Raw genomic sequence first — 15423 nt, 5'->3', positions numbered from 1 at the left:
AGACCCTCTCTCATCTCTCTTTGGAGGAAGGAGGAAGGCCCAGCCTGGAATCCAGGCAGAAGCAGCCAACACATTTCTGCCGCACTTCATAGGGAACGGGGCGGCGTCCAGGCTATAAGAAATAGAGGATTCTGGGTTCTGGTGTCCACACCTTAGCCCTGCCCTGCGGGTGTGAGGGTGAGTGTCCAGGCCTCACTTCCCTGCCTCTTGCTCCCTTCCTCACCACAGCAGCCTAGAGGCCGAAGTACAGAGGAAGCAGAACATCTTGAAAGAAATAGCAGCTGAGACTAATGCTCCCCCACACCCGGAGCCAGGTCTCCACATTGAGGACCTGAGGAAATCCCTCGGCACAGTGAGCCAGGGGCCAATGCCTGGGAGTGAGGGTGGGGGTTGTGGAGGGAGGCAGAAAGGTAGGGCATTTGAGAGGAGCCTGACTCTGATTTATTGAGGATCTAGCCTCTCTCTACCCCCTCCGTCACTCAGATGGTACCTTATATGTAAAGAGCACCCAGGGGCCGTCAGAGCTCTTTCTTCGGCTAAGACACCAGGAGGGGCTTCAGGATCTCTCTGGCTTTTGCTACATCCAGTCTTTTCCACTATGTGTTTGCAGAATGAGAACCAAGAGGTGTCTTCTTCTCTCTCCCTGAGTAAGGAAGGGATCGACCTGTCCATGGATAGGTGAGTTTTCCTAGCCCATCTTGTGCCGTGAAAGCTGAAGTGAGTGCCCACACCACAGCTGAGGTGACAGTGGCCGTCACCGGGCTTGGTTCAAGGCACGGCCTAGGGATGGAAGAATCTACTAAGCTAAGATCCTCCCGTCCGTGACCTTTAACACAACAGGCTGGCAGCTGCTGACCTCTCGTGGAATTGTCAGACCCCGGGAGTGCCTAGCTATCTCAGTACAGGCCCGCGTGCCACACTCTCTAGGTCTTCAACAACGCTTATCTATAGCTTCAGCCGTAGCTCCTGCGTGCTCAGTTGGCTGTGTGCTGGGGAAGCGGCCAGCCCTGTGGCTCAATGTTGTCTTCAGTTTTCCTTCCCCCGCTTCTTGCTGCCCCACAGTGTCCGGCACTTCCTCTCCGCTGAGGGCGTAGCTGTCCGCAGTGCTAAGGAGTTCCTGGTGCGCCAGACACGCTCCATGCGGAGGCGACAGACAGCTCTGAAAGCCGCCCAGCAGCACTGGCGCCATGAGCTGGCCAGTGCCCAGGAGGTAGACGAAGACCTGCCCGGCACTAAGGTCCTAGAAAACGTGCGCAAGAACTTGGATGAGGTCAGGAGCCCAGAGGAGGCCTGCCAGCCCGTGTTGGGAGGTCTGGGGGCGGGAGGGGGGGTTACCAGCTTTCCTCAGCTCATCATACTGGGAACTCAGGAGCTCTGGGGTCACTTGCCTTACCATGGCTGCACATTGTGTGTGTGTAAACACCTTCTCTAATAGTAAATTATTTTATCTTCGTATCGATCATCTTTAAAAAGTGAGCTACACAGGTTGAGGGTCCCTAGCCCCCAAATCAATTCTCAAAGGGTAACGTCTATGCAGATATTCCCAAATCAGAAAAGTACAAAAATCTTAAATACTTCTGAAGCCAAGCGGTTTAGAACTGTGGAGTCATTGCCATGGCTTAGGTGAAAGGTGTGACCAATCTCTAAAATATTTCACTTCTCTTCTTTGTCACTCTGATTGACTGGGGACATGAAGGTCTTGGAATACACTCAGTGTAAGATTGAGTAGCTCCCCTGACCCGCTTCTTGTATGGTCTGATTCGCAACGGAAACACAGATGCCATCATTCCATGATGTGGCAGATTTTTGCACCAGTTGAGGCCTCAGTTGCACGGGCTCCCCTGGATCACGTCTGAAGCCTTGCAATTCTAATGGTGCCAGGACTGGGTGAGGGGCACGTGCCTTGCAGCCTGTATGCCTAGCTTGTGGGCGATAGATAGCAAGAGGCATGTAGACACAAGGATGGACTCCCCAGGGTGTGTCCATCCTGTCCCCGGGCACTGTTACTGCCCTGCTGTACTCTTCTTTGTTGGTGGCAAGGGTGTTAGCCAAGTGATGGTAACATCTGGTCAACAGCTTGAGAACCTAGCATCTGCGGGCACGGTGTTCCTCATGCAGCACGCTGTCCTGTTAGTTCTCAGGATCTGAGGAGAGAATAGCAGTTCTCTCAGATTAGCGGACTGAGACTTAAGGTGTTTACGACCCTCCCAGCCAGCCAATATCAGAGCTGGGACTCTGGCATCCACGCTAACACTGGTTGTCTCCCCTTCCTCCCTGGACACAGGAGACCAAGCAACTGGACGAGATGAAGTCAGCCATGCGGAAAGGCCATGACTTGTTGAAGAGGAAAGAGGAGAAGCTGAACCAACTGGAATCTTCTCTACTGGAGGAGGTATCCTCCTGTGGCCATACAGCCCAATGTGGCCACTCCCTCCTTCCCCTCCCAGGATCCTGGCTTTCTTCAGACTGCTTTAGGGAGAACTGGATCTCTAGGCTCAGGCGCTTGGCTCTCGAGACAGCAGAGGCACGGCTCTTCTGAGAGCGGTCAATGTCTGTGCTGACGGTTCAGGGCACTCCACGAGCTTCTGCTGCTTGGTCGCAGCATTCTTGGTGAACGTCACTGACTCGGGGACTAGCTCTGTTCTTCCCGCATGGTTCTTAGGAGAGCCGTGACCAAGTGTGGCATCAAGGCGTCTCTCCCTTCCCTGAGACTGTGTGCAGTCTCCTCCATGTCCCAGGTTTGGTTTGGGAGTGGGGATACTCAAAATGGGGAGACCGAGAGGCTAGTTTGGGGGCAGGTTGATGGGGTTCCTCTGGTCCTGGGGACCAGACTGTTTCACAGGCAGTTGGGTTCTCTCACCTTAGCCTCTCTACTGAGGCAGACTTTGTGGTACACCTCTCCTGCGGTGCCTGTGGAACCTTGGATCCCAGAAGAACCAGCTCACCAGGCCTCAGGCCTCAGGCCTCACTTACTGCATGGCAGGTGGATTGAAAACACATGGGAATGGACAGTACTAATGGCCACTTCTGTCTGTCAGGTCTCTGACGAGGACACTCTGAAAGGATCCTCTATCAAGAAGGTGACCTTTGATCTTAGCGACATGGACGATTTGAGCAGTGAGAGTTTTGAGTCCTGCCCCCTGCTGCACAGTGAGTGGTGGCACCCAGGGAAGCCATGGGGGAAGAGGGTCAGTGTTGTGGAGAGGGAGGGTGGGGGCTATGGCCCTGTCCCCTACCCCCAGCCTTGTGCTGAGCTTATGTCTGGATGAGGTATGCCGTTGGCGCTGGGTCTGCTGTGGGGAGGGATGGTGGGACCAAGGCCTCCTGCAGCCATCTGGTCGCAGTGGCTCTGCCTGTAGTTGGGTCAAGGACCTTGATTTTCCTTTTGTCTATGTCCTTGGGTCCCCTGTCTAGGACGTAGAAGCCCTGCCATCCATCTTTTGTCCTCCCATAAGGCCCGTAGCCTGTAACCTGCAGGGACAGGGAGAGGCTACACCCTGAGTCCTTTCCCACCATCTGCCTCTTTCCTTTCAGTCACCCCGACCCCAAACTCTGCTGATCCCAACAAGATCCATTACCTGAGCAGTTCCCTTCAGCGAATCAGCAGTGAGCTAAATGGCGTGCTGAGCGTGCTGGGAAGTCTCAACTCCCAGCCACTACCACAGGGCCTCAGCAGCCAGCCCCCACCTCCACTCCTCACCTCCTCACTTCGGTCCTCCAAGAACATCCTTGCCCCTGCCTACTCCTCCCAGACCAAGCCCTCCTCCTTGTCTTCTATGACACCCACATCCACCCAGTGGGCCTGGGACCCGGGACAGGGCACCAAGCTGTCTCCCTCCTCCTCCTCGCAAACCGTGGATGATTTTCTGCTGGAGAAGTGGCGCAAGTATTTCCCCAGTAGGTCCCACCTCCACACCTCTGTCCTGCGCCTGTGTCCTCTCTCATAAGCATCCTTCTGTTTCCTTTTGCCCACCCCTTATTTCGGCCGCCATCTTTGGTCCATTGCCTCTGTGCCTCTATCTATGGGGACCTGGGGCAGGAAGACCTTTGCCAAAGGCCCTTCAGCTGGAGGCTCTGTGCTGGGTTGTCTTACACTGAGCTCACACTGCTTGGAGCTTTTATTATCAATGCTAGAGCTTGGCAGAATTTTAAACAGTTATTGTCTTCCTAACGTCTGTCATTCGTATGGTACACTACGGCGTTTACACACACACACACACACACACACACACACACACACACACACACACACACACCTGCATTTAGTCTATTTTATGGTTCTCAGGTAGTAATTACTTATCCCCATTTTATAGATGAGTAAGTTGAGACTCTGCGGGTTAGTAGTAAGCTCCAGAGTACTTTTGAATGAGTGAATCACTTGCCAAGTTTTGACCCTGTACTTATGACCCCTGGGCCCTGGCTTCAGCTTTGGGACCTAGTCTTGCCTTGTTGAATAACATAAGTCAAAAAGGCAACCATTTGAGAAAAGAATGTAGAAAAACAAAAAAGTCTTCTTTCTGCTCGGCCCAAATTGAAAAGGAGATTTTCCGAATCACAGTAAACAGGACAGTTCTTGTCTGTCACCTGTCTGTCACTTCCAGGATGAGAACTCTCCCTGTCATTGTTTGTTCTGAGGACATCCTTTTCTGGGAACACAGGGGGTACTGGTAGTGAACTTGGAGGTGGCCTGCTGGGGCCGGGCTGGGGCTGGCTCTCCTGACGGCTGCCCTCGAACCCCATCTTCTTGCTTTTCCAGCTGGCATCCCCTTGTCCAGTGGCTCCCCGCCCCCACCAGAGAACAAGCTGGGTTATGTATCTGTAAGGTAAGCCTTTGTGCTAGGTGTGGCCCCAGAGTCTAGATCTCCACTGTACCTCCCTGGCAGATGGGAACAGACCTCATGGTCCTGTTGGCCTGCGAGCCTAGGCAGGTCCCCAGCCCAGAGCCACCTGCATCTTGCCTTTGTTGAGGAATTCCACCACAGCAAGGAAAGAGTCAGATCCCTGCTGCTGAGGTTCAGCGGACATGGGGCGGGGTACGTGGGCTCTGCAGGCCCTGCCCATCACTGGAGAGACGGAGGTGAAGCCCTGCTCCTCCTGTGGCCCCACCAGCCCTGGAGTCTGGCCCGGCTTTGCCATTGAGTTCTTTGTCTGATTCCTACGCCCCCTTCTTCTCCAGTACCTGTTGAGCAACAACTGGAGAGGGACACCCCATGGGGGAGACAGACAGGCGGTTATTTAGTCCCGTTATTAATTTCCTGTTGGTCTCAGTCTCTGGCAGATGTCTCGTTCTCCCCGCCCCAGCCCTAACTGTAAACCCCACAGCCATCTCTGTTCTCTGGGCCAGCTGAGAGCTGACATTATGTATCTGAGCAGACAGAAGTGAGCTCCTTGCTGATGAGATCGGCTAAGGATGGACAGATGTGAAGCTCCAGGGTAGATTTTGTATCCGATGCTCAGGAAGGGTGTGGAGGGCAGCCACTACCTTCCCTTTGGGGACCCGATGACTCGCCTTACCAGAGAAGGCCTTACAGAGGCACGAGAGGGTCAGTGAGACAAAGAGAGAGGCGGTACGCAGCGCGGGCATGTCGCCATCTTCCTGCCTGCCCTCCTCTCTCTTCCAGTGAGCAGCTCCACCTCCTGCAGCGCTCCCACTCCCGAGTCCCCAAGACGGACAGTGTCAGCATTCAGAGCATGATCGAGTCTAACCGGAAGTGGCTGGAACATTTCAGGAACGACCCCAAGGTGTATCCTTCTAGCTGGTCCCCAAGCTCTAGTCCCTCCCTGTGGTAGCAGCTGACTGGCTGAGCTCCTCCACTGGCCTCTGTGGTGTCGGGGGAACATCCCGTTGGACCTTAGATCCTTTCTCTCAGCCACCCAGTTTTCCTTCACTTTGTGTCCAGACAGCTTTTCTCCTCGGTGCCCAAATCAACAACCACATCGAACTTACTGCAGCTGGGCCTGGATGAGAACAACAGACTGAATGTGTTTCACTACTAAGCCCCGTGCGGGGCCAGGGCAGTGCTGCCACCTCTTCCTCTATAACAAGTGCCTAAGGAGCCGCCAGCACTTTATTTCTCTCTCTCACCAAACATGTCGTCCGTTGCGTACTCCAGCTAGGATTTGGAGGAACCACCGGGGAGCTAGGTGGAAAGTACGACTGTAGATGGCCACATACACGTCAACCGTGGACTGTCCTGAGCAGAAGTGTGGACATCTTCGAGCTTCAGCATCAAAGCGGCACTGAGATGTGGCTGTCGAAGACTTCAGTGGTGCGGCCACCTTAGTTAAAGCAACTGCTTTGGGAGGCCTAGGGAACTTCCTTGGAGGTTGGTCCCCTGCTGAGGGTGTGGTCCTTTATCCTTACAGCCTCCTAGCATCGCATGCCATGGGACTTGGCTATGCTGGGCCCGTGCCTCTTTCTGATACCTCAGCCCTGACAGGATCACACCCATCCCTCTCTTTTTGCCCTTTTTCTTTTTAAATGTCTTCTGTCTCAGGTTTGGGCTCAGCTGCCTGAGCCTGGCTGGGCGTTGCTAGAGGGCCCCAGAGGGATGTTCTCCCTCCCTCCTCTCAGCCGGCACTGTGCTTTCCTCACGGTTCTCAGGAGCACACTTCCTCCCTTGGGATGCTCTCTGAGCTCTCCCTTGCCCTCAGGTCTCAAGCACCTATCTCTCCAGGAAGCCAAAAAGCCATAGGGAAAGAGGAATGCCTTCTGTCCCATCTTGATATGTCTCTTCTTTTACCTCCCAAGTGTGTCCGTGAGTTCCATCTGTCCTTCTACCTAGGCCACCCCTGGCCCAGTCCAACTACCAACTCTGTCCAGAGCTCCGTGGATGGGGCTGACTAGAGCCCGGCACTGGCAGGAGCCATCTTCAGTCAGGTGCTTCCGGCTCAAGCCTCCTCGGCCCCACTTCCCCTCAGCGGGCTCTGTAGGAGCTACAGGTGATGGTCGCAGCACCTGTCTCACTGTTTAAACAGAATGCCCTCATTTTCTTGTCTTGAGAAGCCGCGGGATGCCTTTACTCTTGCAACCCGCAGGGTCTCACAGATTCATTTTTTCATTTCTTTGCCACGGAATAAACCTCGAACGGCCGGTTGGCTTTTTAACCCTCTTAGACATCTTTTAGTCATCGGCTGACCACAGACAGAAAAGGTCCGTTTTGTCATTTGTTCCACTCTGTGTGCCTTGAGAACCACTCCTGTGATACGACTCTGGTGACAGTCCTGTTGTTTTGTTTTGTTTTTTGCATCTATTAAATCTCTGCAAGTCGGTTTTCTATGAGGCAGCCCCGTGCATGTGCTGATTTCTTTGGAAGTCTTCGTGTCCTTCTTCCCGAGGGACAGGTGGGGACAATGGCTCTTCGTGGTACACCTCCCTGGGTATCTGATTTAGCTACCTCAGCAGTGTGGAGTTGGGGGCAAGTGTGGGCTGCTCCATGTATATGGATGACAGAAAAGCAAGGCTCAAAGACTTCTAGGTACCTGGGTCCCCTAGTAAAATGTAGATCTCTCCCCCAGAGCACCATCAGCTCTACTGCCACCAGCCCTCCGAGAGCTCGCTTAGATTTACAGCCTACTCCTTCCCTGTTCTCCACTTGCAAGGCTGGAGACCCACCGGGCTGTTTCCCCAAAGACTGTGGGTTTTTCTCCCTGTGTAGCCATGCCCCACACCCCAGTCTTAAGCTGGCAAAGTTAAGTTTTTGTTTTTTTTTTCCCCTGCTCCCCTGGGTGAACAGTCTCTGTACATTCCTAGGTTTGCAGCAAGGGACTAGCTCAGAGAACCAACTTACACACCCTCTTTCACTAATCTGTCTAGAAAACTCAATCTAGGGTACTAGCTGCTTCCTAGCAAGGGGATAGGAGGCAGTAAGCCAGCATCTGCTGCTTCCGAGAGCTGTGGTTTCCTCACGCTCTCGTTTGCTCTTAACCTTAGGATAGGTTAGAGATGAGAAAGTAAAGCTTAAGCTCAGAGAGGCCAAGGTCACGGAGCCAATAACTAGCACTTGAACTGTTCCTGAAAGTCGGATTCCATTGCTCACAACCACCCCAGTGTCCACAGACATTTCCTCCAGACGCACAGCACAGCACAGCACAGCACAGCACAGCACAGCCCACAGCACAGCACAGCACAGCACACAGCACACAGCACACAGCACACAGCACACAGCACAGCACAGCACAGCCCAGCACAGCACAGCTCAGCACAGCACAGCACAGCACAGCACAGCACAGCACAGCACAGCACACAGCACAGCACAGCACAGCACAGCACAGCACAGCACAGCACACCACAGCACACACAGCACAGCACACAGCACACAGCACAGCACAGCCCAGCCCAGCCCAGCACAGCACAGCACAGCACAGCACACAGCACACACACACAGCACAGCACAGCACAGCACAGCACAGCACAGCACAGCACACAGCACACAGCACACAGCACAGCACAGCACAGCACAGCACACACAGCACACACACAGCACAGCACAGCACAGCCCAGCACAGCACAGCACAGCCCAGCACAGCACAGCCCAGCACAGCACAGCACAGCACAGCACAGCACAGCACAGCACACAGCACAGCACAGCACAGCACAGCACAGCACAGCACAGCACAGCACACAGCACAGCACACAGCACAGCACAGCACACACAGCACAGCACAGCACACACAGCACAGCACAGCACACAGAGCACAGCACAGCACACAGCACAGCACAGCACAGCCCAGCACAGCACAGCACAGCACAGCACAGCACAGTCCCTGGGGGCGTGGTCTGAACACCTGGAATCCTGGAACTGGTAGTTTCTAACTGGGGTAGTAAAACCTTCCTGGGCTAAGGTTGGCTTGAGGACTGGGGATGTAGTATTAGGTAATTCACTTGCTTAGCATGCATGTGGCCCTGGGATCAGTCCTTAGTATAGCCAAAAAAAGGAGAAAAAAAACAAAACAAAACAAAAAAACAAAAAACAAAAAACGACCGTTTTTGGCTAGGCATGGTGGCATGCTTATTTAATCCTATACTCAGGAGGCAGAGGCAGGTAGAGCTCTGAGTTTCAGACTAGCCTGGTGTACAGAGTGAGGTTCAGGCTAGCCAGGGCAACATAGTGAGCCCACATATATGTAATTAAAAAAAAAAAAAAAACAACTTATCCCTTTTCATCTCATGGATTTTAGAATCTAGCTGGGAAACTCAAATCCTAGACCTCTGGAGCGAGCTCTAAGGGATTATGAGTCTGGGCTGCTGTAAAAAAGATACACTCAAGGTTTGGGCGTTCTGATCAGTGGCATAGAATGTGTGTGGTGTGTCTGAGTAGTGTGTCTCAGCTGCTTTCCGTAGACACTGGGATTCCAAAGAAGTGGGCTCTAATGGCAACAAAGGAATGGACCAGAAGGTGTGGCCCAGACTAAGGGCATATCTTTCTGCCTCAAGAACTGGATCAAAAGCCAGGCACACCTTTAATCCAGCAGGGGCAGGAGGATCTCTGTGAGTTTGAGGCCAGCCTGGTCTACAGAATGAGTTCCAGGACCGCTGAGCTACTCAGAGAAACCCTGTCTCAAAAAACAAAAGTAAGCAAGAACTGTACCAAAGACGCGTGTCTTCCTACCTCAGAGGTCTGGACCGGAAGGTGATCCACACACTTTAAATCCCTCACATGCAGACCCTCTACTTCTGGGTTCCATTTAATTCCAGATTTAGTCAAATTGACAACCAAGAAGATCCATCACACCTTCCAAATACCTACAAACTAGGTCTGTAAACAGCCCAAGTTGTCCTCACAAGGCCAACGTGCCTGAAGATTGGGTTTCTGGTGAGGGCCTTTCTGGTCCATATGTGGTTCTTTCTAGCTGTGCTCTCACAGTGGGAGGGTGAAATGCAGTCCCTTAGGCTCCTCTGAGGTCCTGGTCCCATTCACAAGGACGCCATCTTCATCCTAATCACCTTCCAAAGGTCCCACCTCTAACAGAATCGTCAGCACACGTGTAGAGGAGTGACACACATTACTTTATACTGCCCACTCCTGCTTTACAGTAGAAGACACCATCTAGGGAGGCTACCTGAGACTTTGGGAAGAAACTGTATGTATATATGTATGCTTACATGTATGTATGTATGCATGCTTGTATGTATGTGTGTGTGTGTATGTATGCTTACATGTATGTATGCATGCTTGTATGTATGTATGTATGCTTGTATGTATGTATGCCTGTATGTATGTATGTATGCATGTGATTTATGTATGTATGCATGTCTGTCTGTCTGTATGTATGTATGTATGTATTATGTCTGTGAAGGTCAGAAGAGAAATTTTAGGGTGTCTCCTATCACGTGGGACCTGAGTTTTAAAGTCAAGCCATCTCACCAGCCCCTTGAGAAAACTTTAATGACAGTTATTTTGAGTGGGCCCTACAGTCACATAGCTCAGTATTCAAATGGCATCAAAGCCACTCTATCCATCCTATGTAGTACAATTTGAAAATTACAGATACTACTAATTCCTTCTGGAGACTATGCGAGTGAAAGAGGGCTGCTTCGGACCCTACCCTTCACCCCCAGCACAGCTTTACTGGTAGGGAAAGGTTCATCCCTAACACCAGATCTGCCGGTTTCCCAGTGCCCTCCCCGCAATGCTGTCCTTCTCTCTGCCTCTGGCTGTTCCCTTGTGAAAAAGACAAGGGGGGACTGAAGGTGCTGGTCCCAAGTGTGGGATGCACAGAACGGGCTCCACACTGGCTCGAGACAGACCACTGGCCACAGAATTGGAGACAAGGCTGAGCACAAGGTGGCATGGAGGAAAGGCCACTCCAGTCCTTATCGGGTAGCTGCTCAGTTTCTTCACTTCTGGAAGTGACCATGTCACTTCCATGTACTGGACATGTGAGCGCCTTCCCAAGCACTGGCCTCCAGTCACAGGGAGGTCTGACTGGGACAATCTGGGTGACTGAGTCTGAGATGGGACCACACTGCAGTCACAAAGTCAGTAGGTCTCAGCTCAGCAGTAGGCCTCCTGCTGGGAGCATTCCAGTCCCCTTCCCCAGCAGCCTATCCACTGAAGGGACACTACTGTGTCTGTCATGAAATGGGCTGGGGTAGGCAGTGTGCCTGGGGCTGTTTGGAGCTGTCCCTGTTCTTTGACCTAGTTCAGGGTAAACTATCCCCATTTAAAAAAAAAAAAAATCCTGGGGTGGGAGTGGTCAGTCTGCTTCATGGTCTCTTGCCCTCTGGTGTAGAGTGGAGGGCACTAGAGGCACATTTGATTATGTTCACCAAGGACAGATGTGACCACACTTGGGAAATAGTAAGAGTTAAAAGTGAAGGGAGGGCCCAGCGAGATGGCTCAGAGAGTAAAGGTGCTTGCTGTAGAAGCCTGGCAACCTGAGTTCAGTCCCTGGAATTCATGTGAGGGTGGAAGGAGAGAACTGACTTCATAAACTTGTCCCCTGGCTCCCACACGTACACCATGGAATGCACCCTCACGCCTACCTCAGAGAGAAAAAACAAGGGAGCGTGTGCCAACGGTTCCCGCTTTATCCTCTCGACATCTATGTTTTCCATGTGTGAATAGGCTTCCCAGCTGTACCTGTCTTACACAGTGACTGTCTGGAGTAAAGGAGCCATCAGAATAGCATTCAGCAGACAGTAGGAAGTCGGGAACTTGGAGATTCTGTGCCTTTCAACAGCAGAAGCCAGTAGATGTTTCTCCAGTCAGGGACCTGTGTCTAGCTCCCTGGCAGCCTCCTACGCTTCATAGGTCCTGCCCCTTAGGCTGCTTCTTCTTGGGACTGCACAGGGATCCACTGTAGTCACACCACATCTGTCTACAGCACATCCATTCTGAGCTAGGTAGGTCACTCTCCATTCTGCTTCATGGCAATCAGATTCAGCAGGACTGCCTTGACTCCCTTGCCAGCCCTCAAAACCCACTGGTATTGGGAAGGGGAGTGAGTGGAGACCAGGGTCTCTAGTCTTATCTCCTGGGGGAGTGTCAGAGCCTGAGAGACAGGGATGGGAGCAGTGAGCCAGTCACACCGTCAGAGTGCCTGTGGTAGGTAGGAGCTTTGCAGGTAGCCGGCTGTGGCTTCTCTGATGCTGAACCCAGATTAAACACAGCTCAGAGCTTGTCCATGTATTGATGGATACTGAACAGCCACTGCAGGATCAGGCCTGAAATGGCACAGTCTACCTTGGCTAACCAAGAGGGATGGACATTGAGAATGGCTTAGCCATGGATTCTCACTGTTTTCTACACCCTACCCATGTTTCCTACTGTTTCCTCTCCAGTCACCATAGAGAACACACACACACACACACACACACACACACACACACACACACACACACACACACACGACTTACTTATTATATACACTTTAGCTGTCTTCAGACACACCAGAAGAGGGCATCAGATCCCATTACAGATGGTTGTGAGCCACCATGTGGTTGCTGGGATTTGAACTCAGGACCTCTGGAAGAGCAGTTGGTGCTCTTAACTCCTGAGACATCTCTCTGGCTCCGAAATATCTTACTCTTAAGGCCCTCATGTCATGGCTGCAACAGGAAACGAGGGAACCATCCTCTGCACTTGGGGAGTTTATCAGCTAAAAACAGCCTGAAGACAATATATTTTAATTACCTTATGAAAATTTACCTTACAGGAATAAGTTAAAGAGGAAGGATTTGTTTCGGCTCATGGTTTTAAGGGATTCAGCCTCTGGCGTCTTCGCTGCATGAGCGTGGACAGAACGTTTTGGTGGAGGGGTTTCTTTTCCTTGTAGACAGGAAGCAGAGCAGAGCAGTAGCACAGAGCCAGGTCAAAGCATGGCTTCCAAGGACATCCCCAGTGACCCACTCCCTTCATACTCCACCTTCCACAGCTCTGCCCCCATCTACTAATGGATCAAACCATTCATTCACTAGGCCAGAGCCCTGATCCAATTACCTCTGAAAACAGATGCACTTTGCACTTCCCCACTGGCCTCTTAGGCTAGTTAAGTTGACAAGGTCAACCACCATCACCCTTGTATGTAGAATGCTGCCTCCTGAGGATGGAATGAGACTTGTTTTGCCGGGACAGTCTAAGCTTGGTATAAGGGGAGGTTTTGATGGCAGTGCCGTCCACAGGTGGCGCCTGTTGGACTCAGCCCATTTTCTGTTGCTAGAAAACAAAATGCCCAAGACTGCGGCGTAATTTATGAGTAGGCTTTTATTCATAACTATGGAGGCTGAAAAGTCCAAAAGAGTACAGTGAGGATCTCCTGGCTGTATCAGAAGGTGACAGAAGGCATTGTGGGGGACAGAGCAGCGTGCTAGCTCAGATTTCTTATACAGCCACTAATGTCACAGGGCAGTCCCATCCTCATGGTCCGTCTGCCCTGGTTTGCCTTGTACACTTAACACGACGGTTAAGAGTCATCAGAGAGGAGGAGCTTCCGTTGCAGAATTATTTGGGCATCTCACATCACACAACCGAATGCACTCACCTTCTAGTCTTTCCATATCCACCCCTCCCCCATAAACACCCCACAAGGGAAAAAGCAAGTCCATTTTGTGTTGTCCATATACTCACAGGAGCATGTCCAAATTCATAGTGGCCAGGGAGGATGAGCCTTTTCTCCCCTGCATCTATGCCAGAAGTCATCAGCTGAGAGCAGGGCTGTGGCCAGCAAGGGGTGGGGCCAACTCTTCCACGAGGGGCGGGGTCAGGTCTCACTCGACCACGCCCACAGACATTCACAAAGTGATCACCTGGACCATGGGTATCTTCTTCATGGGCTTCGGTGGTAACACAGGCCACAGACATCAGCAGAGCCCCTGGCCAGGTCAGAGCCACCGATCCACTCGTGGTCCTTGGCAGCTGTGCGGGCTGCGGACCTCACATGCTGTTTACATCATGTGCTCCCCAACCCCCAACTCTCCAGGTAGCAAAGTTACCAGTTAGCGGCACAGACTGTGTAATCTACATTGATCTCAGGCTTCATTGCATCCTGGGGCAGCAGCATGGACTACAGACATCAACATGACCTCTGATGGCTTCAGGGACCATGGTGGTCCTTTGAAGAAGTCCAATACAGAAAGTGAAGCTTCGTTACCCAAGGCTGGGTCGGGGCAGGTTTGGGGGCTGAGTCTGTGTCTGTATAAGCTCCAGGCTGTTGTACACCATCCCGCTCACACTACTGGGCAGTGACCCACCTACTGGGCATGTAGCCCTCTCTCTCACCTGTCACCACCATCATGTCTCCAGTTTAGCCTCTCCCCATAGTCACAACCGCTCCATTTTTCTATCTTTCCGACCTTTCTGTCACATTGTTTGTCGTAGCACTTGGGTGTTTTCAGCCTGCCCTGGGATGAGGGGCTGGGGTGGCCCCTTGATTTCTTTTAGCAATGGACTATGACCTGGATGTATAAGCCAAATAAAGCCTTTTTTTCACTTGAGTTGCCCTTGATCAGAGTGTTGAAAAAGTACCATGGCATAACCCAATCCTAATCACTCCCCAAAGCCTCCAAATACTGTAAACATATAACTCTGGAGACTACTCATGGTGCCACTGGAAACTTCAGCGGACACACTGATGCTGTGAAAGGAGGTATACACCGAAGGTCCACGCTTACTTGTTGCAGAAGGACTTCAAGATTTAAGTGGAAGCCCGGATGTGGTGACCCTGAATGCCTGTTTGAACCGTGAGACTTTTTTTAGTTATGAGACTAAAATCAAGCGTGAATCATCTCAAGAGCAGCACATACCTGGTAGCTGTTCCCTCCCTGTCATTGCTGCTACTACCCAGGAGAAGTGGATTCTGGGAGGGAGGATAGGGCCCTTCCTCAGGGCTGGACCACCGCTGGTCCTCCCATCCTGCTGTCCTATTGATGCTCTCCTTTCAGCTCACCCATAGCTCTTCCCCAAGTCTTCCCCTGACCTGGGATCTATCTAGTCTTTACACCAGAGGATGGATGCTTGGATGTGGGCTACTGATGGATGAGAGCCAAGTTCCTTTTTGTCTCCGTCACAGGTTAGGATGATACTAAGCTGTTGTAAAAACAAACTCCTAAACACCAGTGATTTAACACATTAAATATTTACCTCTTGCTCACATGAGATCCAGACAGTGCCTCTTCTCTGAGACACGTGTAGGCACGTGTGGTGGTTGAAATGAATGACTCTTATTGGTCCATACGAGGAGGTGGTTAGGAGGCGTGGCCTTCTTGGAGTAGATGTGGCTTCGTTGGAAGAAGTATCACTGGAGATGTCACTAAGATTTCAGAAGCTCGGTTGGGGATTTAGCTCAGTGGTAGAGCGCTTGCCTAGCAAGCACAAGTCCCTGGGTTCGGTCCCCAGCTCAAAAAACAAACAAACAAACAAACAAACAAAAAACCCCAAAGATTTCAGAAGCTCAAGCCAGGCTCAGTGTCTCTCTTCCTGC

General features: G+C 51.9%; 1 protein-coding gene across 1 annotated transcript in view; it reads left to right on the top strand.

Annotated features, from left to right (window-relative positions):
* The window catches only part of Cep164 (centrosomal protein 164), a 63588-nt gene extending 56302 nt beyond the window's left edge, over positions 1–7286 (top strand). Inside the window, exons 24-32 of the mRNA XM_032909478.1 lie at positions 229–352; positions 611–678; positions 1063–1270; positions 2285–2392; positions 3039–3150; positions 3535–3897; positions 4757–4823; positions 5622–5744; positions 5901–7286. Of these exons, the coding sequence (XP_032765369.1) occupies positions 229–352; positions 611–678; positions 1063–1270; positions 2285–2392; positions 3039–3150; positions 3535–3897; positions 4757–4823; positions 5622–5744; positions 5901–5997 (1270 nt within the window). The 3' untranslated portion in view covers positions 5998–7286. The remainder of the gene's footprint in view (positions 1–228; positions 353–610; positions 679–1062; positions 1271–2284; positions 2393–3038; positions 3151–3534; positions 3898–4756; positions 4824–5621; positions 5745–5900) is intronic.
* The last annotated feature ends 8137 nt before the right edge of the window (positions 7287–15423 follow it).

This window comes from Rattus rattus, chromosome 8 (genome assembly GCF_011064425.1).
Source record: "Rattus rattus isolate New Zealand chromosome 8, Rrattus_CSIRO_v1, whole genome shotgun sequence".
In the NCBI taxonomy this organism is placed as follows: domain Eukaryota; kingdom Metazoa; phylum Chordata; class Mammalia; order Rodentia; family Muridae; genus Rattus; species Rattus rattus.
The sequence above is the reverse complement of the archived record's forward strand: the minus strand, read 5'-3'. Positions and strand labels throughout refer to the sequence as shown.